The sequence below is a fragment of the Rhineura floridana genome, chromosome 15 (assembly GCF_030035675.1).
Source record: "Rhineura floridana isolate rRhiFlo1 chromosome 15, rRhiFlo1.hap2, whole genome shotgun sequence".
Lineage (NCBI taxonomy): Eukaryota > Metazoa > Chordata > Lepidosauria > Squamata > Rhineuridae > Rhineura > Rhineura floridana.
This window is the reverse complement of record NC_084494.1, coordinates 9131901-9157093: the sequence shown is the minus strand read 5'-3', so window position 1 is coordinate 9157093 and position 25193 is coordinate 9131901. Positions and strand designations below refer to the sequence as shown.

The 25193-nt window shown below is 42.4% G+C and overlaps 1 protein-coding gene across 3 annotated transcripts in view; it reads left to right on the top strand.

The window, feature by feature from the left end:
• Positions 1 to 25193, top strand: part of CSMD2 (CUB and Sushi multiple domains 2) — a 769620-nt gene that overhangs the window by 83991 nt on the left and 660436 nt on the right. For all 3 annotated transcript variants that reach the window (XM_061596306.1, XM_061596301.1, XM_061596302.1), the window contains exon 2: positions 16338 to 16554. In XM_061596306.1, coding sequence (XP_061452290.1) covers positions 16338 to 16554 — 217 coding nt within the window. The remainder of the gene's footprint in view (positions 1 to 16337; positions 16555 to 25193) is intronic.

Genomic DNA, 25193 nt, shown 5'->3' with positions numbered 1-25193 from the left:
TAGAGAGGACCCTCTTGCCCCAAAGTTCTATCTGTGTGGGAATCTCCCCCCAAAGTGTTTGTGGATGCAGCCCGCAAATGCTTTGCGCAGCGGAGATCACTCCTGGCTGTGTGAAGCTGTATTTGACAACCAGGGATCAAGGGGTGCTTGCATGTGTTCCGTGATTGTCCAGTATGTTTGTGTGTGTAAGGTGGGGCGGAAGAGGAGGGGGTTCAGATTCAGAGTGGTTTGAAAATGAGTTGAGCTGTTTCCTATTTTTGTTTAGACGTGGCTTGGCATATTTTTGATCTCATTTGATGTGTGAGCCATGGATGGTTTGTCCATTTCTAGTTCCAAACCCTTATGCGAGTTGACTCAGCATGGAAGTGGGTAGGACTGGGGTGAGAAATTAATCCCTTAGAGACAAGTTTCTAGTGATTAAAAAGCAAAATGAGTTTTATTCATTTCATTCATTCATTCATTGCTGTAAACCGCCCAGAGAGCTTTGGCTATGGGGCGGTATACAAGTGCAATAAATAAATAAATAATTCAGGGTAATCAGGGTTTACAGGCTTCAAACAGATCAGAAATGTAACATGAAGACGGTTCTAGCTTTAACACTACCTCATGTCCAAGTGTTAGTGGGGGCAGTAGGTTTCATTTCTTAATTGGGGGAAACACGATTTTGAAAGTTTTCAAGCTATCCTTAAAAGAAAAAGAAAAGAAAAAGGTTGCTAATACACGATGCAGCAGTGGGAGGAGAATAGGAATTCTTCTTCTCACTGTTTTCTTTGAACAGCCTTCTCCAACCTGGTGCCTGCCAGATGTTTTGGATCACAACTCCCACTATACTGACCATTGAACCTGGGAACAAGGTGAATTGGAATCCGTCAACATCTGGAGGGTACCAGATTGAGGAAGGCACCCGTTGGACATTTGTATTGCAAAAGAGCAGAGCGATTCCACTGAGATCTCTCTTCCTTCTTGGTAGATCACCCTCTTTGCATGCAAGAGGTTTCTTCCCTGTCATCTCCAGGTAAGGTTGTGATGGTCTCCTATCTGAAACCATGGAGAGGTGCTGTCAGTCAGGGTAAACAATGCTGCCCTGGATGGACTCACAGTCTGACTCTTTAAAAGGTATCTTCCTATATTATCCAAAAGAAAACTATTATAGCAAAACAGTGTACCAGAAAAAAGTGAGAAGATGAAAAAATCTGCACTGGAAAGAACAGAAATGCTGTGAAGCATTCTTGATTTTTTTCAGAAAGCACAGGAATATGGATGTTGTCCATCAAGGGGGAACAGCCTGTGTCTGTGCTGGAATAGCTTTTTAACGTGTTTTCAAAGTTTTTTTTTTAAAAAAGATGTTTTCATATGTTTCTAAAGATGTTTTGTTTTAATGTATTTTAAACCCTGTTTTTAACATGTTTTAGAGTGTTTTTAGTGTTTTTATTTGCCGACCTGGACTCCTACTGGGAGAAAAGTGGGATAATAAATAAATAAATGAATGAATAAAATGGCAAAGCTGTCTTTGCCATTTTGAGAGTACTTAACTACACTTAGCCCCCCCCATATCTGAGAAAGTGGTGAGTTTGAAAGTCGGTAGTTTTGGGTTTTTCAAAATTGAATTTTTGGTCTAATCGTTTGAAGTTAAAGCTGTTTTTCCATATTCCTCTAACCCTTGTGAGTGCTTCCAGGTTTGGCTCACTCATTATCTGGGCATCAAAGAGGATTGTGCTGTCGTTCCCTGCAACAGACCACCTCTGTTTCTGCCCTGACTTGCTTTCACCCTGCCCTCCTCAGCATGGGAGGAGGAGACTCTGATAGTGAGATGGAAGCTGTACACTTCTGTCACTGCTGGAATGTGTCCTTTGGTTGCTAGGCAACTGCATCCCAGGTCCTCCTCCCCTGCCTGCACCTGGCCTGTCTTAAGAGTTGAAGCATGCCACTCACCCGGCCAGTGGGCAAAATGTGCGTCTTGTAATTCGATGGCTCTGGAAAGGAACTGCTGAGTTTTCCCTAAGGTCCAAGGGCTACAGTTGTCTTTGATACCCCCCAACACCCTCTGAGCTCAGAAAAGTTTCAGGAGGTGGAAGAGACGCGCATGGATGTACGCAGGCCTTGCAGGAGTCCCAGGACACACATTGGATGCATGCTTCACAGGACTCTGAGGTGCTAGTGAGCGATTTGCTCAAACACAATCTCCTTTCTGTATTTAACAAAGGTTCCTGGCTAAGAGAAGCAGGGAGAATTGTGATGACCCTCTCTCTCCCCTCCCTGGTTTGAAATGCAGAATTTTAAATTGAGGATGGGTGATCAAACTGGGACTGAACAACTGCCAACCCGAAGCAGATTATTTAGTGTGAATGAAGTCTCCTGTGGCTCCTTCATCTCTTTCCCATGCCTCCTGACTGGTTTCATCATTGTCCAATATAATCTAAGCTCCTGCATGTTATTGCTGATGAAGAATATATTGCCTTCTAGGTTGTCAGCTTTGGGGAAAATCTATTCCGCCCCCCTTTCTATTTTCCTCTGCAGTAAGCAATTCTTCTTTTGGACACATCCATCTGCAAAATGCTTCTTAGCCAGGATGGTGAATGCAAAATTATTTTTAGTGGATTGATTGGAAATGTATAGTGCTTTGTTTTTCTTGTTCTTAGGTGCTGCATCCTCTGTGTTTATTGCTTTCCGTTCCCAGCGATGGTGGCTGCATATATCCCAGATAGATGGATGCACAAAACTATTTACGAGATTGATAAAAACAATGCCCAATAAAACATTGAAAATCAAACACACTATACTAAACGACAGAAGCAGACAGTTCGAAACAGAATTGTAAAAAAGCCCACAAATTTACTAGCCTGCATATTTTTTCACTAGCCTGCTAAAAGGGCAAGCATAGAAATGTAGCTTTTAGCATGCTAATAAAAAGACATTTCTCTACTACCTTTTGCACTGGTATTGGGGAGATGGGATGATCAGTCCCCTGCCACAGCCCACTGCATTTCTGTGCTGGTTGTGGTGGAAGAAGCCAGCATATAAACCACATGGGCTGGTGGAAGAGAGATGAAGTGATCTGTTCCTTCTCCATCAGTTCTCTCACTCTCCCATGTGGAATTCCTAGTTGCCTACTATTACCAGGTTGGTTTATAAAGCCAACAACCAAATTAACCGCGGGAAACAGCAATCTGGTCTCTAATATCTCATACAAAAATCAAGCAAAAATATGTCTTCTGTAACCTGGTGTCCTGCAGATTTTTGGACTACAACTCCCATCATCCCATGCTGCCTTGGGCTGATGGGAGTTGTAGTCCAAAAAATTCTGGAGGGGATGAGATTGGGGAAGGCTGTAATAGGCCTTCCACCACTTGGGTGACGATGTGTCCTGCTTTCCAGTCTTTCCAGTGCAAAGATACAGAACTCTAAGGAAGGGAGAGCAGGGACCTTGAAGCAGTTGTGCATTGGTAGTGAGCTTCGGCAGACTGAGCAGGCGCATAGGTCACCTGATCTTTCTCACTATGGTGAGCATTTTTAAATGTTAGTACTTGTTTTTAAATTTGCATATGTACATATATATTAGCATATGCTGATTTAATTCAAAAACAGTCTCTCTTTTTGGGGGGCACTGCCTAAGTGGCCACTGTGCTAGAAACAGCTCTGTAGCTCAACAGTTTGCAATGGGAGTGGAGGAATACAATTTCCTTTAAAAGAAGATTAGACAAATTTGTGGCTATTGATGGTTACTAGCCATAGTGGCTGTGCTCTACCTCCATGGTCGGAGGCAGTATGCTTCCGAATACCAGTTGCTGGAAACAGCAGGAAGGGAGAGTGCTCTTGTGTTCAGGTCCTGCTTGCTGGTTTCCCATAGGCATCTGGTTGGCCACTGTGAGAACAGGATGCTGGACTAGATGGACCACTGGTCTGACCCAGCAGGCTGTTGTTATGTATAGCACAACACACTTGCAGGATCGTCACCTTGTAGTGGTGAGTGGGCTTGAGTGTTCCAATGAAACCCTGTGAGCAATGCCGTTGGGATTCATGTACTCACCTATGGTGGTAAGGCCAAGGGAGAGGAATCAGACAAAGAACGATCCAAGAATGTCCTCAATGGCAGAACAGGCAGAGGATAACAATGTGCATGTTACAATGGGTGTGAAGGCGGATGAAGGCTGCAGCAGATAAAAGACTTCCAATTGTTGTGGTACCCATGCCATTGGATCAAAGCCTTTTTCTGTTGAGATTGTGTGTTGATCATTGTGCGTCAATCTCCCCACATAAAACAAATTCACGCACAGGCGTCTTAAGACCTTATCTTGGAAGACAGTCTTATTTGGTCACGAGCAATCACCAATGATGAATGATAACCCAATATTCAGTTTCTTAGTCACACTACAGCAGGTGTGGGGAACCTTTGGTCCTCCAAATGTTGCTGAACTACATCTCCCATCAGCCCTAGCAAACATGGCCAGTAGCCAGGGATGATGGGTATTGTAGTTCAGCAATATCTGGAGGGCCAAAGGTTCCCCATACCTCATCTAATGGAGAGGTGAGCCACATTGACTTGTGGCAAGCCATCCAGGGCCACATGCCAAAAATGGGTGTGGCCAAAGCAAGATAGCACCCCCTCTCCCAGTGATTAAATAACTTGCAGTTTTGAAGGCAATCCTAATTAACTTGCAGATTCCTCCCCCAAGCAACTGTGATTGATGCTTAATGTATCATGCTTAATGACATCACTCGGGCCCGCCCTGTGACATCACTTGGGCCCGCCCTGTGACATCACTCGGTCCCGCCCCTAAAATCTCAGGTTTTGGGATGCTTCTGACCTGGCAACCCTAAAGCAGACGTAGGAGAATCAGCTCTCTGGACCATTTTTGAATTGTCAACAAAATTTTGGGCTGGTTAAAGCTTGCATGCTTGGGATTGCAACAAGAAATGGAGTCTTGTGTGAGTGGAACATCACAGATTTGAAAGCTCTTATACAGCCACTCTTGTAGCTGTATAATACTATATAGCCTGCATGGATTTTTTGCATTCTGCCATGTTCAATTGAAAATACCCCTCATGTCATTCTGCAGCTTCCTATAAGCTCATTTCAAAACAAAATCTTACAAAACCTATACTCCTGATCTCAGAAACGCTTGCTTAACAACCCTCTAAGTTTTCATGGCAATACACAAAACATTCAGGGAGAATAGTCAGTGTGAAGTCCAAAACAAGAGAAGAAAAATTCAGACCCCTGTTGGACATTTTTTGTGTCAGTGGCCTCATAAAGTATTGAAATTGATTAAAAATCAGCCATGTTCATAGAGTACCTGTAATCTTATTATTGACCTTGCCCCATACTCTGACCTTCATCTTCTGCAGTTTTAAAGTTTAAAAAAACCCTGCATGGCTGATTTTTAAGTAATTTAATTAACACTGGAGTTCATGATAGCGCAGACATGCTCAGTAAGGACCAAGTGTCAGTGTTCTAAAAGCTAACTGTTTGGCTTGACTAATCAGGGTGCCACAACCATGCCAGATTTATTCCACTTTAGACAGTCATGGCTTACCCTAAAGAATCTTGGGAAGTGTAGTTTGTGAAGGGTGCAGCAAGTTGTTAGGAGATTACTATTCCCCTAACTGAGCTCCAATGGTCAGAGTGGTTTAACAGTCAGCTCCTCTTCTGGGGATTTGTATTTGCATTTTTACAAATTTGTAGGGCAGTACAATGTCTCAGAGAGGAGGTCAGGTCTCCTGTTCCCCTGGTGCATTCACTATAGCTGCCCAATCCCCCTGTTTTTTAAAGTTTGATAGAAATATCTGTTGGCTGTAGGTGCATTCTTAAACCACAAGGATTTTTGCCTATCAGTGAATTTTATATTAACAGAAAGGACAAATAAGAAAGGAGTCAATAAAATAAACTACCAATGGGACAGTTGTAAACACAAGAACAAAAAGCCAGCAGAATCATATTAGAGATACAATATTTTGTTACAAGATGCTTCCTTCATCAGGGGCTAAGGAGAGATAAGTATATGAAATGACCCAACAAATGAGGAAGAGAGGAAGCATTAAGATAACCATACAGATCTAGTAACTGCTGGAAGATGGTCATGAACGCTGTACATGGATGTGTAGTCCATGAAATTCCACCATGTAGATATGAACACTTCTGGTTTTGCTATATTTTGTAGGAGATTTTGTCCAGTACAGCCATGTTCCAGACGTGCCATGCCAAAATGTCCTGTCCATCAAGTAATTTCCAGCATTGCAAAATTGTCTGACTATTTAATATATGAAACATCTGGGAGGAGTCATCTGGGGACTGGAAGTAAAGTGATATCAGTATGCTGATGCCGTCCAGTTCTCCCTCTCCATTCCATTTGAGTTAGGAGATGCAGTAAAAGTGGAGGCATTGATGGTCTGGATGAGGGACAATAAACTACAACAATCCCAGTAAGATGGAGGTAATGTGGATAGGCAGTTTTCATGATTTGGAGTTGGAAAGAAGGTCTGTTTTGGTGTGGTAGCACTTCCCCACTGAAGTTTGTAGCTTAGGGTACTCCTTGACCCATTGTTGTTCAGGTTGCCTCCACTCAGGTGATCTTGATGGCAAAATGTTCCTATTTACAATTCTGGCTGGTTCGCAAGCTGTGGTTGTTTCTGGACTGGGACAACCTGTTATCAGTAACTCATGTTCACATTTGGATTATTGAAGTGTTCTACATGGGGCTGCCCTTGAAAACAGTCCAGATGTTGCAGCTTGTGCAGAATGTGGCTGCCATATTATTAACCTAGGCAGCAAGATGGGATCCCATAACACCGCTCCTAAAAGCTGTGTGCTGGCTGCCTGTGTGCTGCCGACCTTAATTCAGGGTGTTGGTGATGGTCTATAAGTCCTAAATGGCTAAGGGCCAAAATATCTGCAGGGACCCTCCTCCAATACCAGCCCACCTAAGATCAGCAAAAGGGGGCTCTCTTTGTGGCCCCTGCCAGGATTTGGTGCAAGGGGTCACGTAGAAGGGCCGCCTCTGTTGTAGGGCCCTGTCTCTGGAATTATCTCCCCTTAGAGGCACATCTATCTCCTACATTGCTGGGTTTCAGTCGTCAGTTGAGAACCTTCTTTTATTTTCCAGGCTTCTGCAGTCTGACAAAAGGAGGTTTACTCCTTCATCCTGAACTCTTCTGGAGGAAAGACAATTTATAAATATTCCAAATGAATAAATTTCAAAAGAAAGAACAATAAATGGCCTCATCATCATTCACACATGCCAGTAATCAAGTAGTGTGCACGCTGTGTGAACCAGTCCACTGCAAATGAGTATTTGAACTATGCCACCTATGAGTGTCAATCAAGGCTCTCCATATCCTCAAGTAGAAACAATCTCCAAGGGCAGCTCTGCCTTTTTTTTCCGAGGAGAGAGCACTGGAGATTTCGGGTGTTTTTCTAAAATGTGATTTATTTAGAAACATTGAGGCAGGACATAAGTGGAGGCAAGCAATGTGAGTACTCTTATCAGGGAGCAGTCTTCCTTCATCAGAGCCTGAGGAGAGGTGCCCTGCTTTCCAGCTCATTCAGATCTTTTGCTGCTTCTCTCTCTGCCTGGTTATCAGACATGGGAAGGGGCTATAGTGAACAGGTGGGCTATAGTTGCCTCCAGCCTGTCAGTATTTTGTGGGATTCAAGCTCATACCAGACATTTAGACTTGCACAGTTAAAGTGGATTCTTTCACTCTGGTGCAACAAACCGAGTTAAGTGACAATGACAAAAAATATTTTTTGCGAGAAATACACTGCAAAGTGTAGGATTAAGGATTAATGGGAAGATGTATAACTGCTGCACAAGCAAATGAGAATCAAAGCTCAATAAATACTGAACATAGTCTAAAAGCCACATAAACTTCGTGCAAACAAATCAAGATGAATACTCAGCAAACAGGTCATCTGGAGGAGCCCTGTGTTGCCTAGATGCTGATGGGTGTGCTGGCCATGCCACCTGACCAACACATAATACGTGTCAGTCTGAAGCAGTGGCGGTTGGTGGCTCTAGTCAGTGGGGCAGTGGAATCTGCTCCAGGGTTGAGTCTGAACTGTCAAGGATCTGTCCAAGGTTCTGAAGCACGTTTCAGGTCAGAAGCTATCGGTGGAGGTGCTCTTTCAAGTACTTGGGTCCTAAGTCATTTAGGGCTTTATACATTATTATTATTCAAGTATTTATTAGTTGATGGGCTTCTAAGCCATGTATGAAGTATAAAAACCCATTATACAGACTTTAAAATATGAACATCCATACTTAAAATGCACAATAAAACAATCGCATTAAATCAAGATAGCAGTTAAAAGAGGAGACCCAGGTCAAGAGATTAGTAGCAGCAGTAGTAGTAGTAGTAGTAGTAGCAGCAGTAGTAGTAATAGTAGTAGTAGTAGCAGCAGCAGTAGTAGTAGTAGTAGTAGTAGTAGTAGTAGCAGCAGCAGCAGCAGTAGTAGTAGTAGTAGTAGCAGCAGCAGCAGCAGTAGTAGTAGTAGTAGTAGTAGCAGCAGCAGTAGTAGTAGTAGCAGCAGTAGTAGTAGTAGTAGTAGTAGTAGTAGTAGCAGCAGTAGTAGTAAAATTATATACCACTTAATGTCAGCATAGGCTTCTAAGTGGCTCAACAGCTTGAATTGGGGTCAGCAGCTCACATGCACTTCTTAGTTGGGGGTATGGTGCGTCGCCTTCCAAGCTCTGAGATCCTTCCCTACATACAACATTCCAGACAGATCTCAGTATCAAGAAACTTTTTTCTAATAATTAGCTCCCATAAAGATGCATAAACTAGCCCTACTGGCTCATTAAGGAATATTGGCATTTCTTTATCAAACCCCAGATTCTGCTCAGTGTTGGCACTGGGGCAAAACCATAATGACTGTCTTATTCACAATAACCAAACAGTAAGCCCCCAACAGTGGAACATAGTACAGAGTTATCGAAACAACCACAGCAGAGAAAAAGCACAATACACACTGGTTTGACAGTCAATCACTCTATCTAGCAAACTCTGGGAATTGTAGCTGTGTGAGGGGAAGAGGAGTCTCCTAACAACTCTAAGCACCCTTAACAAACTACATTTCCCAGGATTCTCTGGGGGAAGCCATGACTGTTTGTAGTGGTATGATACTGCTTTAAATGTATACTATATAAATGTAGAAATGCAGATGCGGCCATTCATTCACACAAATGGTCCCTTTTAAAAATAAGACTATAGCAAAACCATGAACAGTAGGAAATTGTCAAAAAAACAATTTTGACTTGGGACTCATCTTCCCTTTAATAATTGTGGTCTAGTTTAGATGACTACAACAAAGAACTAGGGCATAATTTCTCTAATGTTAGGGTTGGAATCTAATATTAAAATTGAATCAGAATTCATCTGAGTTCCCCAAGTGTAAAGAAAGTACTGGGTAGATAATTTGGGATCTTAGATCCCTATAAAAACTGCAGTAGTGAAGAACATGGACTAAGTTTTCAACTGAGCCACTTTTGCAAGTTCAAATTTTCAAATGCTAAGGTAGCCTGGTAAACAATATGTCTTCTGTTTTGACAAAAGTGAGTTCTTGAATCTAACCTCTTTGCATCCTATGATATACACTGCAGTCTCTCTGGTTTTATTTTCACAGTAACCCTGTGGGGCAGGTTATTCTGAGATAGAATGGTTCACTCAAAAGGTAATCCAGCAACCTTCAAAGCTGTTTAGGGGATTGACACCCTCTTCACAATTCCAGGATGGCTTCCTTTTCATTTTCTGACTGGCTTCCTTCCAGTCATTTTAATAATGGTTTTGTATTATACAGCCACAAGGGTGGCTGTATACTATAGCCAGCGTGGAGTTTTTACATTCTGCAATGTTAAATTGAAAATACACCCGATGCCATTCTGATACTTCCCATAAACTCATTTCAAAACAAAACCTTACAAAACTTATAGTCCTGAACTCAAAAACGTTTCTAAATTTTCATGGCAATACTTAAAACAGTCAGAGAGAATAGAGAGTTCAAAGTCTAAAAAGAGAGAAAAAAATCCGACCCCTTTTAGACTTTTTTCTGTCAGAGTTCTCATAATCTGTTGAAATTCATTAATAATCAGCCACAGAGTACCTGTAATCCTATTACTGACCTTGTCCCATACTCTGACCTTCATCTTCTGGAGTTTAAAAGTGAAGAAAATAAAAGGTCTGGCTGATTTTTAATTAATTTAAGAATTTTTGGCTTGAATGCAATGTTAGTGTCAGGCATGCTCAGTAGGAACCAACTCTCAGTGTTCTAAAAGCCATAATTGAATCTGCTTGGCTTGGCTAATTGGGGTCACACCCACACCAGACTTTGATTTCACTTGAGACAGTTATGGCTTCCCTCAGAGAATCCTGGGAAGTGTAGTTTGTGAAGGGTGCTGAGAGGAGACTCCTATTCCCTCCCCTCCCTCTTGCCCCTTCCCTTCCCTTCATTTGCCCCTTTCTCCCCATCACCTTCCAATCCCCTCCTCTCCCTCCCCTTCCTCCTCCCCATGATCAGTTTTACCTATCTTAAACATGATTGCAAAGGAGTAAATACCACTGAACTCAATAAGCACGCAAATGATCAAACCTGCCTTTTCCCTCCTTCCCCTCTCCTTTCCTCTCCCTCCTCCTCCCCTCCTCTCTTCCTTCTTACCCCTTCCCTGGCCTCTCCAGCCCTCCCTCCCTGCCCCCAGTCAGTTTTACCTATCCTAATAATGATTGTACAGGAGTAAATCCCACTGAACTCAATAAACATGCAAATGATCAATCCATTCTCAGCAAACTTGCACAGGATCCCATTTCTTACCTTCCTGATTAAAAAGCAGAGAAAATCACTAATAGGCAAAAAAACCCTTGCATTTTAAGAACATACCTAAAGCACACAGAAATTTCTATAAAACTTTAAAAAGCAGGGCAATTGGGCAGCTATAGTGAATGCACCAGGGGAGCAGGGGACCTGACCTCCTCTCCGAGATATTGTACTGCCCTACAAATTTGTCAAAATGCAAACACAATTTGGGATGGTCTTTCCCAGTCCAATCCACCTCCATTTACAGTATAAATAAGTAAATTTCCCCTGAAAGTCAGAGAAAAAGATCATGAGTAGTTGAATGTTTAGGATCTGGTGTTAATGTGAAGAAATCCAACTTCAGAACCCCAAGATAAGATTGATCCTTCTGTATACAGGAGTTTGGTTGTCTGTGGTGTTTATATTTAAGCCTGCAGCCTGAAATTGCAGTTAATGCCGCTCTGGCATCTGACAGACTTCTGCGGCACTCCTCTGGCAAGGCACCCTTTCTAAATTGCTACTTTCTTCATGTCTATTTGACATTTCCTGATGATTGAAATTAAAAGCACGCTGTAGAGTCAAATTGCTTCCTCGCTGTACCCGTGCACTGCCGTTGTGGTTGTGACAGAGATGGGAATGCGATTTGACAGGGAGGCTGGAAAATTGGGGTGGTGGCGGCAGCTCCTGTAGGGCCATTGTGGAAAAGGACGTACATAACTATTTGCCTGGAGTGATCTCCTTATTGGAAGGAGGGGGAATCACCTTTGGAAACCACACCCAGGCATCACACACAAGCCTATGGAGAAGCAGAGCTCCATCTCCTGCCCCCCTCCTTTTAGTAGTCTTATCAAAATTTGCTTGATTTCTCTTGGCACTCCTCAGCTGTTTTGCCCAGGCAGGAAGGTTCAAACTTCTTTTCAGAATTTTGGTTTAGGTGGAAGTTGGAGGCAACTGAATTCCTTTCCTTTTAGAATCCCCCCGACCTTTTCAAATGGGATTCCCTCCCATTCTGCTGTTGTTTTTCTGGAAGTAGGGTCTCCACATTTGTCAGGAATTATGCCAAAGGTGAAATTATGCTTTGAGTTAGATTCCTGCATTGAGCAGGGGGTTGGACTCGATGACTCGATGGCCAACTCTACAATTCTGTGATTCTGTAAATTAGCTTTTAATTTCAGTTGCAGAGGAAAATGTCAGCTCGGAGTCAAGCAGCAATAGTTGAATGTAAAAATGTCAGTTTTATACATGGTGCTTACCTGTGATTACTAGGGATGGAGGAGAAATTAAATTCAGCTTGCATTTAATGCTGCATCTATCAAATTCACACTTTCCAAAACATATGATGATGGTGATGATTTATTTGATGTATTACTTTCTTCCTACATGAAGGTCTCCAATTGGGTATGTATGTCAGGCAGAGCAATTCAAGCAATGGGAAGCTGGCGGGAGACGGTACCGACAGAGGAGGACCTGGCAGGAAGCTCTGCAGCATCCACTTGCCTTTTGGGAGCTGGTGAGCCTGCTGAATGCTGGCTCATTTGGGAGCTGTGCACAGGGCTTGGGAGGTAAAAGCCGGCTCCAACAAATGCTCCTACTGGGGAGTAAGCGCTTCCCTCTGACCGCCATTGTAATTATTTACCTATGCCAAGCTTTTTGCTGGTGGAAATTTGGCCGGATTGGGACTCGTGGGAGCTCACCAAAGGGGAGTTGGATACAGTGGAAGTCCGTTCTCCTCAGCTCCGCCTCCAACCATGCCCCTTGAATGCCCTGTTTTCGGGTCCTCCGCTGGCTTCCGCCAGCTCTCTGTCTACCAGGCTGGGCTTCCCCGGCAAACTGCAGGCTGAGCCAGCAGAGTCCTGGCCGTGTCATGGATCAACCAGAACGAAGGGCTTTTGCTGGCGGAACCTGGAGGCACCGGGAGCCTGCTGGCTCATCTGGTGCTCTGACACATCCAACTCCCTCCAGTCTGGGACAAATGCAAACTGGATTGCACCCTTCCTCTATAAAATATAATACCAAAGTTAATTAACAGAACAACAGAAAAACCCACTTTAATTTCCTCAGACAATGTGTGTGTGTAGATAGATTACCCCTTCCCTAAATATATCAAATAAAATATCTAAAAACTCATTATATATATACATAAAATTAACTGGTTTTTGGATATGATTTCATATATATGTTTATAATAATGAGATTTTAGATATTTTATTTGTTGATATATATATTGTATCTATATATACACCATTTGTCTGAAGAAATTAAAGTGTTTTTGTTCTATTAATTAGTTTTGATATTATATTTCATAGACTTAGACATACAAACCTAATTTTGTAGTACTAGTCATCTTAATAGGGTTACAGATGGCTTAATATTACCTTGTTATTTTATCTCCAAGCGACTTACAACATAATTAAAAGCCAAAATAATATATCATACGTAGAACAAAACGGAAATAAAAAAATAACCACTCCCACACAGCCATCCTTTAAAATCTGCAGTTATCCGAGTTCTGTGATGCAGTTGTCCAACCAAACAATGATTGCAAAAATACATCTATTAGGGGAACATTTACATTAAATATTGGTGAAAATGGCATGCAAAACTGCATTCTCGTAAGAGAAATTGCTTGCAATAATTTGCACATTAGTCAAAACTGCATGCAGAAATCTATTTGGAAAAATTCATATTAAAATGCTGAAGAATTTTTGTGAGGATTTCTTTTTAAAAAAATCGTAATTGTTGCAGAAATGTGGATAACTCAATTTAAGATTGGGAAAATGAGAAACTGAGATAAATGAGAATTCCCTGGGATTGACTGATAAACTGCTGTGGCCACTGGAGTTCTGTCAAGGGAATTGGGGTCTCCTAACAACTCTCTGTGGTGCAGAGTGGTAAGCGGCGGTAATGCAGCCGAAGCTCTGCTCACGGCCGGAGTTCGATTCCAACGGAAGGAGGAAGTCGAATCTCCGGTAAAAGGGGTCGAGGTCCACTCAGCCTTCCATCCATCCATGGTCGGTAAAATGAGTACCCGGCATATGCTGGGGGGTGGGGTAAAGAAAGACCGGGGAAGGAACTGGCAATCCCACCCATATATACGGTCTGCCTAGTAAACGTCGCAAGACATCACCCTAAGAGTCGGAAATGACTTGCACTATAAGTGTGGGGACACCTTTACCTTTACCTTTACCAACTCTCAGCATCCTTAACAAACTACAATTCCCAGGATTATTTAGGGGAACCCATGACTGTTTAAAGTGGTATAATACTGCTTTAAATGTAAAGAGCGGATGTAGCCTCAGTTCTTGGCTCACAAAAAGGATCAAAATGTGTTTAGAAATGTATATTTAAGAATGTATATTCTTTTTTTAAAAAAATCAAATTGTTGCAGAAAAGAGACAGAGCAGGTTTATGAGTAAACAGCCACAACTGACACATGCATTGGAAATGAGCAGATTGGAAATTGGATTCCGTGCCTGATCTGACTAGTGGGAGGGATCACTAATTCCACTGTATACTTCTCAGTGGCTTGTGCTTGTCAGAATGCCGAGAAAAAACCAAGGATTTCTCTTTATTGGAACAACATCTAGCAGGCTATTTTTATATTGGTCACCTTAGTACATTTTTGTTGCAAAGGCACAGTAATTTCTCTTTGTTGATCTTACGTAACTGCATGACTCTAAGTAGTGCCTTGTCCTTCTGGAGCCATCCTAATAAATACGATCATTTGCATGATCCAACTACAGACAGGCTTTCCTCTTGGGATAGATATGGCAGCTAAAGATCTATGGAGGAGAGGCATGGAACTCTAGCAGACAGACACAGAACTGAAGTCAGAGCCTTCAAAAGACAGATGCGCACCTCCTCCCTAATTTTTTTTTAAATGTCAGAAATGATATGGTCTTCTTTTAGAGAATATAGGTGACAGAGAGGGTCAATTAAATTATGATTTAGTTTAGTTTCTTGGTTCCCAATCATTTTTTTCCCTCCATGAACAACCTGAAAATTGCTGGTGGCCTTGGCAGGTGGCTTAAATGATTTTTCTGCCTGTTGTAGCAATTGTAATGTGCTGTACTAGATGCTATATGATTTTTAATTATATTTTTACTGCTTTTTTTGTTATATATACAGTAGGGCCCCGCTTTACAGCACTTCGCTTTACGGCGATTCACTAATACAGCGGTCTCAATTAGACGCAATTAGACTAAAGCCCCACTCATATGGCGCTTGTTCTGCTGTTACGGTGGTTTTCGGGCATCGCGCGCCATTCTATTCAATGAGTTCTGCTTTACAGCGGTTTTCGCTTTACAGCGGGGGTCCAGAACGGAACCCTCTATGAGTGGGGCCCTACTGTACTATGTTTTATTGCATTGTGGTTTGGATTAGAATTTAAATTCTGATACAATAACATGCAATTTAAGAAGTAAAGGAAACAATAAAATACAATTAAGAATCAATATGAATATTTACTGCGATGGATTTGCCATCTCCCATCTTCAACCACAAATCCAGACACGCTGTGGACCACGAGAATGATGTTTTCAGAACACTGGTGCAGACCATGGACCACAGTTTGGGAACCTCTGGTTCAGTTCCTTGGTGTGTGTGTTTTGGGGGCAGGATAGATAAGCAGCAGCAGCTTAGTGTATGAAACACTACTTGCTTTGAAAAGCAACAGGAAGCAGAAAGAATATTTTTTTAAAAATACCAATAGACCAATGAATTTAAAATTAAAATGGCTCAGCATTCAGTGGTGGCTGGTGGCTCCATGTCAGTGGAACAGTGGAATCCACTCTGGGTTTCAGTCTGAACTTCCAAGGAACTGTCCAAGGTGATAAGCATCTTGCCTGTTGCACCTTGGACAGCTTCTTGGAACTTTGGTCTAAAACCCAGAATGGATTCCACTGCCCCACTGACATGAAGCCACCACACCACTGTCAGGATTCTACCAAGCAAGAACCATAGGTGTAAGGGAGAGGGTATTTATTGCATCGGTATGAAGCCTCACATTGACAAAAATCTAGCATGTTTATTCCGTTGTATTTGTTTCATTATTTTTATGCTGCCTTTCAAGGTACATTTTGCTCTTTGGCAGGAATTCAGTTTTTATTCCTGCCAACAGGAGTATTCCCTGCATGGAATTACACTTGTGTGATGCTCCCACCACTGGAAGGGGAGGAGGTGACTCTCACTGATTCCCCCTTCCTGCTTATAGTCCCCCCAAAATCTGAGAGATGTGGTGCAGGGGGCTGAATGAGCTAGAAAAAAATGCCCCTCCTTTACCTTTTCTCAGCCGTATCCCTTGCTGGATCTGTTTGTGAATGGAAGACACACTTCTGTGTGTGGTACCATTGTTAGGTTCCAAACCACTGAAATCAATTAGTTTAAGTGTGCTAACTATTAGTCTGTGGCTATTAATTCTATGGGAGTTAGTCATAACCGTCATTGGGGTATATATACTTTTAATGACCCAGCGATGGCTATTGAATTGCCGAGCTGAAATCCCTCAACAATAATGCAACTTTTGTCGTATTTTCTCTTTCCCTCTTTTTCCCAGCCCAGAACTGCAGCTACGTTTTGCAAGGTCCAAACGGGACGATACAAAGTCCAGGATTTCCATACGGCTATCCAAATTATGCAAACTGTACATGGACAATCACCGCCAAGGAGCAGAACAGAGTGCAGCTGGTATTCCAGTCCTTTGCGCTAGAGGAAGATTTTGATGTGCTGTCTGTCTACAATGGGTTGCCCCAGCAGGGAAATCTAAGGACAAGGTATGGGGAAAAAAGTATCCTGTCATTCAGGGAAGCGAAATGATCATAAGGACATTAATGATCATAAGGACATTAAGATGTATGTCGGTTACATTAAAACACTTTGAAGCAAGGTTTTATATTGCAATAAAAGCACAGCCTAGCCCTTTTTCAGTGAAGTTATCTCAACTGTCTGGATTTCACCCACTTGATAAGGCCTCAAAAATACTGCTAAGCGTATTCGATGGCACGCTGTTATCGGTGCAGTTTCTGCTTGAGACATCTGGAGAAGTTAATTAGAAGTTGTTGCTAGAGGAGCTGAGCTTGGAGAGGAAGGTTTCTAAAAGCCAAGACCCTGTGCCCCTCACAATCCCATCTTTAGGGATAGCAGATAAGAGCATGGTAATTTCTGAAAAAATCTTAAGATGGAGAGGTTTTGCACCCCTTTACCAATTTTTGAAGTCCCCCTCTGCAATCCCTACTACTGTATGAGGAAAGCAAAGCTGAGGAAAGGAGGAGAGCTGAGGCATTGGCAATTGTTTAGGGACATTTTTATTTTATTTTTCACTGATTTTGATTGCAAATGTATTAAACAGAAAAAAGGAAAAGCAAATGTCAGCTCACATTAACAGTACAATAAGTATCAGTACTTCCATTTTAATTTCCACATACAGATCTATAAATGCCATCCAAATATCCAAATAAGTATCCGAACAAAGTTAGTGTTTATAGAAGCTACATTCAAATATAGCAAGGATATTAAGGTCTTCAGAGCGTTAGTTGTTGACCATTAGTAGTAGTTGGTGAGTATTTATCCTTCCAGACTGGAATTATAAGTCTCTTAGTGACTTTACGGGTGGGTAAAATCCATTTTTGTTGTCCCGCTGTTAATCTCCATGGTACAGGAATATAATTTAAAGTACATCAATATCCACAAATATCAAGGGTTTTGCCTATAAAAAATTGATATGGACAACAACTGGACAAGCCCACATCATATGCCTTGTCTAAACAGGTCTTCAGTGCTAACTGGGACTAGATAGGCTGACAGGATTTCCAGTGGACATTGCTAGGAGTCAAACGAACATTTCGAAAAAGAGGTGGGTAGAGCTCAAAAAGGTGAACCTCTCTCCCCTGTTAAATAGAGTGTCCCAATTCAAGTTGAGCACTGCTCTCCTTGGGCAGGCCCCCTGACTTGAATTGGGGCTTGGCATTGACTCCATTGCTGCTCCCTTTCCCATGAAACTTACCTTGGAGACATGGGTAGAGTAGCTGGTGGCAGCAGGTTCCCGTTGACAAAAGGAAGACTTCATCGGGCCACTCCTCTGCAGCAACCATGGGACGTCTTTTCCTGCTGAAGATCATGGGTCTTCACTAAAAGCCCCATGATGCTCAGCAAGCAATGATGCTGCGTAGGTCATTTGCCACTGAAGAGGAAGCCCCATGCACCCTCTCATGGAGATGTGGGGAACCTGTGGCTCTCCAGATGTTGCTGACATATAGGGACCATCATTCCTGGTCACGCTTGCTGGGGGTGATGGGAGTTGTAGTCCAGTAACACTGAGAAGGCTAAAGGTTCCCCACACCTGCTCTCGTGTCCGTGGGAGCCTTCCACCACTTGCTCCCCCTTCCTCTAAGTAAAGGGTTTTTGGGGTTTTTTTTTGCTTGAGGAAGGAGGAACAGGGGAGGAAGAGTGGTAGCTAAATTAAATTACATTTTCTGAGTGTTCATATCGAACACTTGAAAATCTCTTGGAGGATTTTTGAACATGGAATATGAAACACTCGAAAAGCACCATTTATTTTTTGGGGGCAAGCAGCATAATGCTTACACATTCTTAGTTAATACATCATTCCCCTACTTAGCTTTCCTGTATCTCCTCAGTGCTTGACAAAAGCAAATGAACTGTGCCACGTTTATTATGCAATGGCATTTGATTTGCATTCCATTCAGATTGCAGAGTTTTCTGGTGCCAGAATCCCGGTTTTTATACTGTTCAGTGTAAGTGTGCCAAATACTGGGGCTGTAGCTCACTTGTGGAGCCCGTGCTTTGCATACAGAAGTTCCAGGCTCAGTCCTTTGCACCTCTGTCTACATGGACCTCAGGTTGCAGAGCTGGGAAACAGCCCTGCCTGAAACCTTGGAGATCTGCTGTCAGCTGGGAGTTTATTTATTTATTAAATTGATATCATAGCCTTCCTCCCAATGGAGTCCAGGGAAGTAAACATACAAGCTATAAAACAATTAAAACATCTAAAAACAATTCTAATACAGATGCAAACTGGGAAGATGTCTGTGTTAAAAGAGAAAGGTCATCAGTAATTGCAGAAAACCCCCTAACAGAGATGGCTCCTAATTTTTAAGAGGAGGAAATTCGAAAGGGTAGATGCCGTAGCCCTAAAGGGCTGATTCCTTGTGTGAATGGGAGTTCCGGATAAGTTGGTTATCTGCAGGAGGCTCTCGCTTGCAGAGCATGGTGATTGATTGAGGATATTTATTTATTTTGTTTTACAAAATTTATATACCGCTTGATTGTAAAAAAACCTGAAAGCAGTTTACAAGAAATACTGAAATTACCAATAGTTAAAAACAAGTAATTAAAAAGATAATTCACCGCCCAGAGAGCTATTGCTAGTCAGGCAGTATATAAATTTAATAAATAATAATAATAATAATTAAAATTAACACTAAAGTAAAAAGAGATTTAAACATGTCAGCGTCTATCTGTCTGGATAGGCTTTCCCAAACAAATAAGTTTTAAGCAGGTGCCGTAAAGAATACAGTGAAGGCGCCTTCCTGATGCCAAAATGTAGGTGGTGTCACACCAAAATATCAATTTCTTGCAACTGTGGAATGGGTATTGTGTGGCATCTGTAAAAGTGCCAGTTCCGCAGATGTAAGTGGTTGAATGGGCACATAAGGGGAAAGGTGATCCCACAAGTAAATGGTCCCAAGCTCTTAAGGGATTTATAAACAGATAGGAACACCTTGAACTTGGCCTAGTAACAAATTGGTGGCCAGTGCTGATCTCTGAGCAAAGGTGTTATATGCTGACAAGGTATCACTCCTGTCAGAAACCGTGCAGCAGCATTCTGCACTAACTGCAGTTTCCAGGTCAAGCACAAGGGAAGCCTCACATAGAGGGGTGAGATGATATTTCAGGTTGATGATATTGGTACAAAATGAGCCATTGGTCTGATTCAGCATAAGACAGCTTTGTATGGTCATCTGAGAAGCAGCGTCCTAAATAGCTGCAGGTGAAGGCTAAGGGACTGTCTTTCCTTGCCGAATTGAGCATTTTCAATCCTCCCAGGGCTTCCACATTCCTTGGCTCCCTAGCCGATGGAGATCTCACTGAGACAAAAGCTTCAGAACCAAGGAAAGGCTATGATAATGGAGGGCCATGATCTCCCATCATTGATTTGAGGCAGGAATTCACTTGTACTCGAGGTCAGATGTTGTCAACTTTTAATGGTCTCCTCTGGCCTTAAAGTACTCTGAAAGTTCTCGTGTGTTGCCTTAGACTGGAATCCATTTGCTGTCTTGTGTAACTTCAGAACAAGTTCCACAACCTTTTAGTGTCACCGTTGCTTCGACCGGAAGACTCTGGGTTAAAGAAGCAGAAGTGACAGTGAAAACTAGCTGCTCTGCTAGCGTGAGAGAAATGAGTAGGGCTGTGTCAGTAAATAAATTATACCCTTTGCTTATGACGAAGGAGATTTTGGTTTCTTTCTTTCTTTCTTTCTTTCTTTCTTTCTTTCTTTCTTTCTTTCTTTCTTTCTTTCTTTCTTTCTTTCTTTCTTTCTTTCTTTCTTTCTTTCTTTCTTTCTTTCTCTCTCTTTCTCTCTCTCTCACACACACACACACACAATATCATGTTTGTGTAATTTTATTCCTTAATTCTGATTTGCATGCAGGAAGTCCCAAGTTCAGTCCCTGGTATCTTCAGATAGGGCTGGGAAAGACCCCTGTCTGAAATCCTGGAGAACCGCTGCCAATCAATACAGTAGACACTACTGAGCTAGATGGACTAATCGTGTGTCTCATTATAAGGCATCTTCTTACACTCCTAATCATGCAAGAAATCATGGCTGTATCCATGTGGATGTAGATGGTGGTAGGGAACACAGAACATTCCTTCTGGCTTATTGCAAGAAGTTTGTTGGTGGTATTAAGCACTTAACCACATCCACCGACCGTGAAAAGTCTAGCTGAATGGTTTAGTTTCCTTTTAGGCGAGGTAGAGCAATGGACATTTCTGGTGTCTGCTTGCTGTATGTATGATCAAGGGAGTGGAGCAATTCCTGTTTGGTTGCAGGGTTGCAGCATTTGGGACTCTTTAGTTTAAAGAGAAGGCGAGTCAGAGGCAGCATGATAAAGGTTCATGGGCTCTTATTGGGAGAAAGGGCGGGATATAAATCTAATAAATAAATAATAATAAATAAGTTTGTAAAATTATGCATGATATAGAGAAAGGTTTTCTCGCTCTTTCATAACACTAGAACATGTGGATGTCCAGTGAAGCTGAATGTCAGAAGATTTAGGGCAGACAAAGGAAAATATTTCTCCACTCAGCACATAAGCTTTGGAATTTGCTCCTACAGGAGGCAGTAGCGGCCACCTACCTAAAAGACTGCAGTCTCCACAAGCAACCCAAGCACTCCCAGATACGAACATCTCACAGACACCAAGGAACAGACACCACACATGGGGAGATGCTAAACAAAGATGCATTACATGCATGGAAGTAGATATATCACCCAAATGGCACAGTGGACCAGACGAGAGACAGGCAGATCAAATATCCCCCATTAGAGTCACCTCCAAAACAACCCCATTTGGTGTTGGGGTAAACAGACAACTTCTTCTCTACTACCTTCTCCTCCTCCACTTTCTCACCACCACCACCTCCTCCACTTTCTTGTCCTCTTTGGTGGCAGTGGCACCATGACCACAAGTACAGCCAGCTTGGTGGCCAGCCAGGTGGTCATGGCCACCTTGGGCAGTGGGCATGCCAGCCACCTGCTGCATCCGGTTATGGAAGGGGGGACCTCCCTCACACCCGCCGTCAAGAGAGTCAGGTTTTGGCAACTGTATGCCAAGCTCTGCTGCAGGGGATCTAAATAACTATAAAGTGGTGAGGCCACCATCGACCACTCCGCAACCCCCCTGCAAGAATGTTGCCATTGTCTGTAGCTCCATAGCCACCTCCACAACACCATCATAGAGTGTTGTCAGTGCCAGTTATGAGGCAGTTGTCACCTCATGCCACAAGTGGCCAGCCTCCCCTGTCTCCTGCACACCCTTTTGGGGATGTGTGTGTTATGCCGGGAATATCGTCTGCGGGCATAAAGCCTGGAGAAGGGTGGACTTCTGCCAACAGAGTGCACTGTATGCTAACCTCCCTCCACCCCCAGTCCAGCGTATCTGGGATTTGGATTATACCTTTAGTTTCTTAGTAAGTATACTTATGATTGCAACTTTAGTTGGACTCCACCTTGCTGGAAAAAATATTATTTTTTAAAAGTGTTTAAAACATTTTTCATTGTCTTGTACTTTACTAGCATTTTGATCTTACTAATATTTTATACTTCATCCTTTTCCAAATTAAACTTTTTTTTTTAACCGTAGTAGTTGCCAACACAGAATTTTCTATTCTTCTCTGTGTTATCCATTTTATATTTTCCCCCTTTTCTCTCTTTGCTTTCCAAATGTACTCCATTCATCATCTAAGTGCTAGCCTTGGAGATGGATGACTGTACATCGTTTATCAAAGCTCATGCCTCCAGCTTGTTGGCCAGAAAAGGCGGCAGGTGTGTGTGTGTGTGTGGAGAGAGACTATAGAGGGGAGTTTCTGGAATGAAGCACAAGTAGGTTCATCCGTGAAACATGTAACAATCAATTGCATAGACAGACGCCCCATCCTGAGACTGATTTCATTTTTTTTTAAATGGAGAAGGTTACTATTTTGAGCAGCCGAGGGGAAAGCGTACCTTCAGTTTGAGACCCTTTGAATTTGTCACCTGACATCACAATTGTGTCATCGTGACATCAGGTGATTTGTCCAAATGGCCCATGGGAGAGGTTGGAATCTGGCCCACCAACTGGAAAAGGTTCCCCCCGCCGACTTGACTCGTTAGCATTTTGGTTTGCCCCAATTTCTAATTGCACATCAGTGGACATACAAGACAAGAGGTGGAAGAGGAAATGGGGCCAACAAAGAGAGGGATGATAGTATCCTTAAGATGAGGAGGAAAACTGAGGGCAGAAGCTCCACCTAGAGGAGGGCCGGGATCTCTTCTCGATCGTCCCAGAGTGCAGGACATGGAATAATGGGCTCAAGTTGCAGGAAGCCAGATTTCGACTGGACATCAGGAAAAACTTCCTAGCTGTTAGAACTGTACGACAATGGAATCAATTACCTAGAGAGGTAGTGGGCTCTCTGATACTGGAGGCATTCAAGAGGCTGCTGGACAGCCATCTGTTGGGAATGCTTTGATTTAGATTCCTGCATTGAGCAGGGAATTGGACTTGATGGCCTTATAGGCCCCTTCCAACTCTACTTTTCTATGATTCCACCTCTTGGTTCTTAGGTGTTTGCATTGTTTGCTGACACTCTTCGACACAAGGTTGGACCACTGATAAAGAAGATATGTTGAAAACAGGAAATCTTTGTCGTGTAATCCAGAGTGAAATCCAGTTTTATGGAATATAAAAGGTGTTTTTTTAAATATATCGTTCTGTTTAGTAATATATTGTTCCTTTTCAGTAATATATAATTCCTTTGGTTCAGCTGGTACCAAGAGCTTCATTGCTGGTTAATTTTAAATGGTTTGTATTCGTGTTAAACTAAGAAGTATTTCCTTTTGAGCAAGAATTCAGTTTAAAAGCTGCTTTCCAGCACTTTCAAAGTGATATATGGAATGTTATAATCAGAGTTGCTCCTCTATCTAAATACAGCTTTATAGTAGGTACTCCATGAAAACAGCCTCACCTCTAGTCCTCTCTTGGTTGGTGTTTCTGGAAAGCTAGCTGTGTCTGTGACAAAAAGAACGACCTTGTAGGTCTGGTTTGTTACCAAATCTGGGGGCAACCCATATTTGGGCCTCTGAGCTTGCTGGACTTCTTGTTCGCGCCTGTCAGAGAACAGAGACTCGATGGCTCCTTGATCTGATTCAGCACACTGATTCTTAAAGACTAAAGACTGTTCTGTAGTCCAAATTGGCTAGGAATTGTGCCCCCCCTCCCCTGTATTTTCCTGTAGGCTTTGGTTTGGGGCCAGCTTCCTCTGCAAGCATACAGTATATGGTCTCTACTTGTTGCACATTGCAGGCTGAGTTTTGTAGCTTGATCTCTGTGGATGTGTGCATCCTGTGTAGGAATGGGGGGGGGATTTGATTCAGTTTGCATTTAAAGGTGAACCATTTAATTTGCGTTTTCCAAAACAATATACAAAGTAAAGCACAGCCATCCTTTGAAATTTGCACTTCTCCGAATGCAGCTTTCCAGCCAAGCAACGTGTACAAAAAGTGCACATACTAGGATAAAGTGTGAATAGAAATGCATGAATTTGCAAAGGTAGCATACAAAAATACGTTATGTGAAGGGAAATTGCTTTACAAATATGTGCATGTTAGACAAAATTGCTTACAAATGTGTACTTAATAGGAGAAATTCACACTAAAATACTGATGAATTCTCATGAAGATTAAAAAAAATCACAAATTGATATGGAAATGCAGAGTACCGATTGGGGAAAAAAAGGGAAACTGAGAGAAACCAAAATTTACAGATTTCCCCATCCCTAGTCCTGTTCACACTGTGTGGATGCTTAGACCAAGTAGCCTTTTGGTTCCCTCTGAATCAGTGCATTATTTGAATGCCGCATAACAATAAAGATTGTCCCTTCCCATAGATATTACTGGGAGTCCACACATTTGGTTCCTCCTCCTCTTCATCACTATGGCCCAGGGGATGATCAGCAACCTTGCAGCACAAGACTACTCCTGAAGTTACGCAAGGATGTGGCTGCATAAGAAACCTAAATGGAAGACATTAGTGCGGTGCCAAATAAATCTTGTGTATTCTTCCCCATCTGTCAATTAATGAGAAAACAAATTGCATTCAAAAACTATAAAACAAGGGGAATGTTGTTGCCTAAATTCTCATAGGTTGGGTGCAGGGTTTTTGTTGTACTTACCTGATTTCTGAGGTGGCCAAGAGGTGTTTGTGAGTGCCTTTTTCCCCATTAGAAACACAGAAAGCTGCCCTGTAGCAAATCAGACCATTGATCCATCTAGCTCATTATTGTCCACACTGACTGGCAGCTGCTGTCGAGGGATTCAAGCAGGGTTCTGTCCCAGCTCTACCTAGAGATGCATGGGATTGGACCTGGAACCTTAGGCATGCAAAACGTATATTCTACCACTTACCACTGAGAGATGGCCTTTCCTACAGTTCATCTCTCTGGTGGTCTGCTTTCTGCCACCTTACTGCTACTTACACTTCCTGAAAACTACATATATTTTTTCTTTTGAGAAAAGCAGGGCACATGTTAAAAAAAGATAAAAGGAAGAACTTCCTTTAAAAACAAAATCAGCAACCACACTGATCTTGGCACTTACAGGAAAGCTCATGGGAGGATATCATGAGGTAAGGCT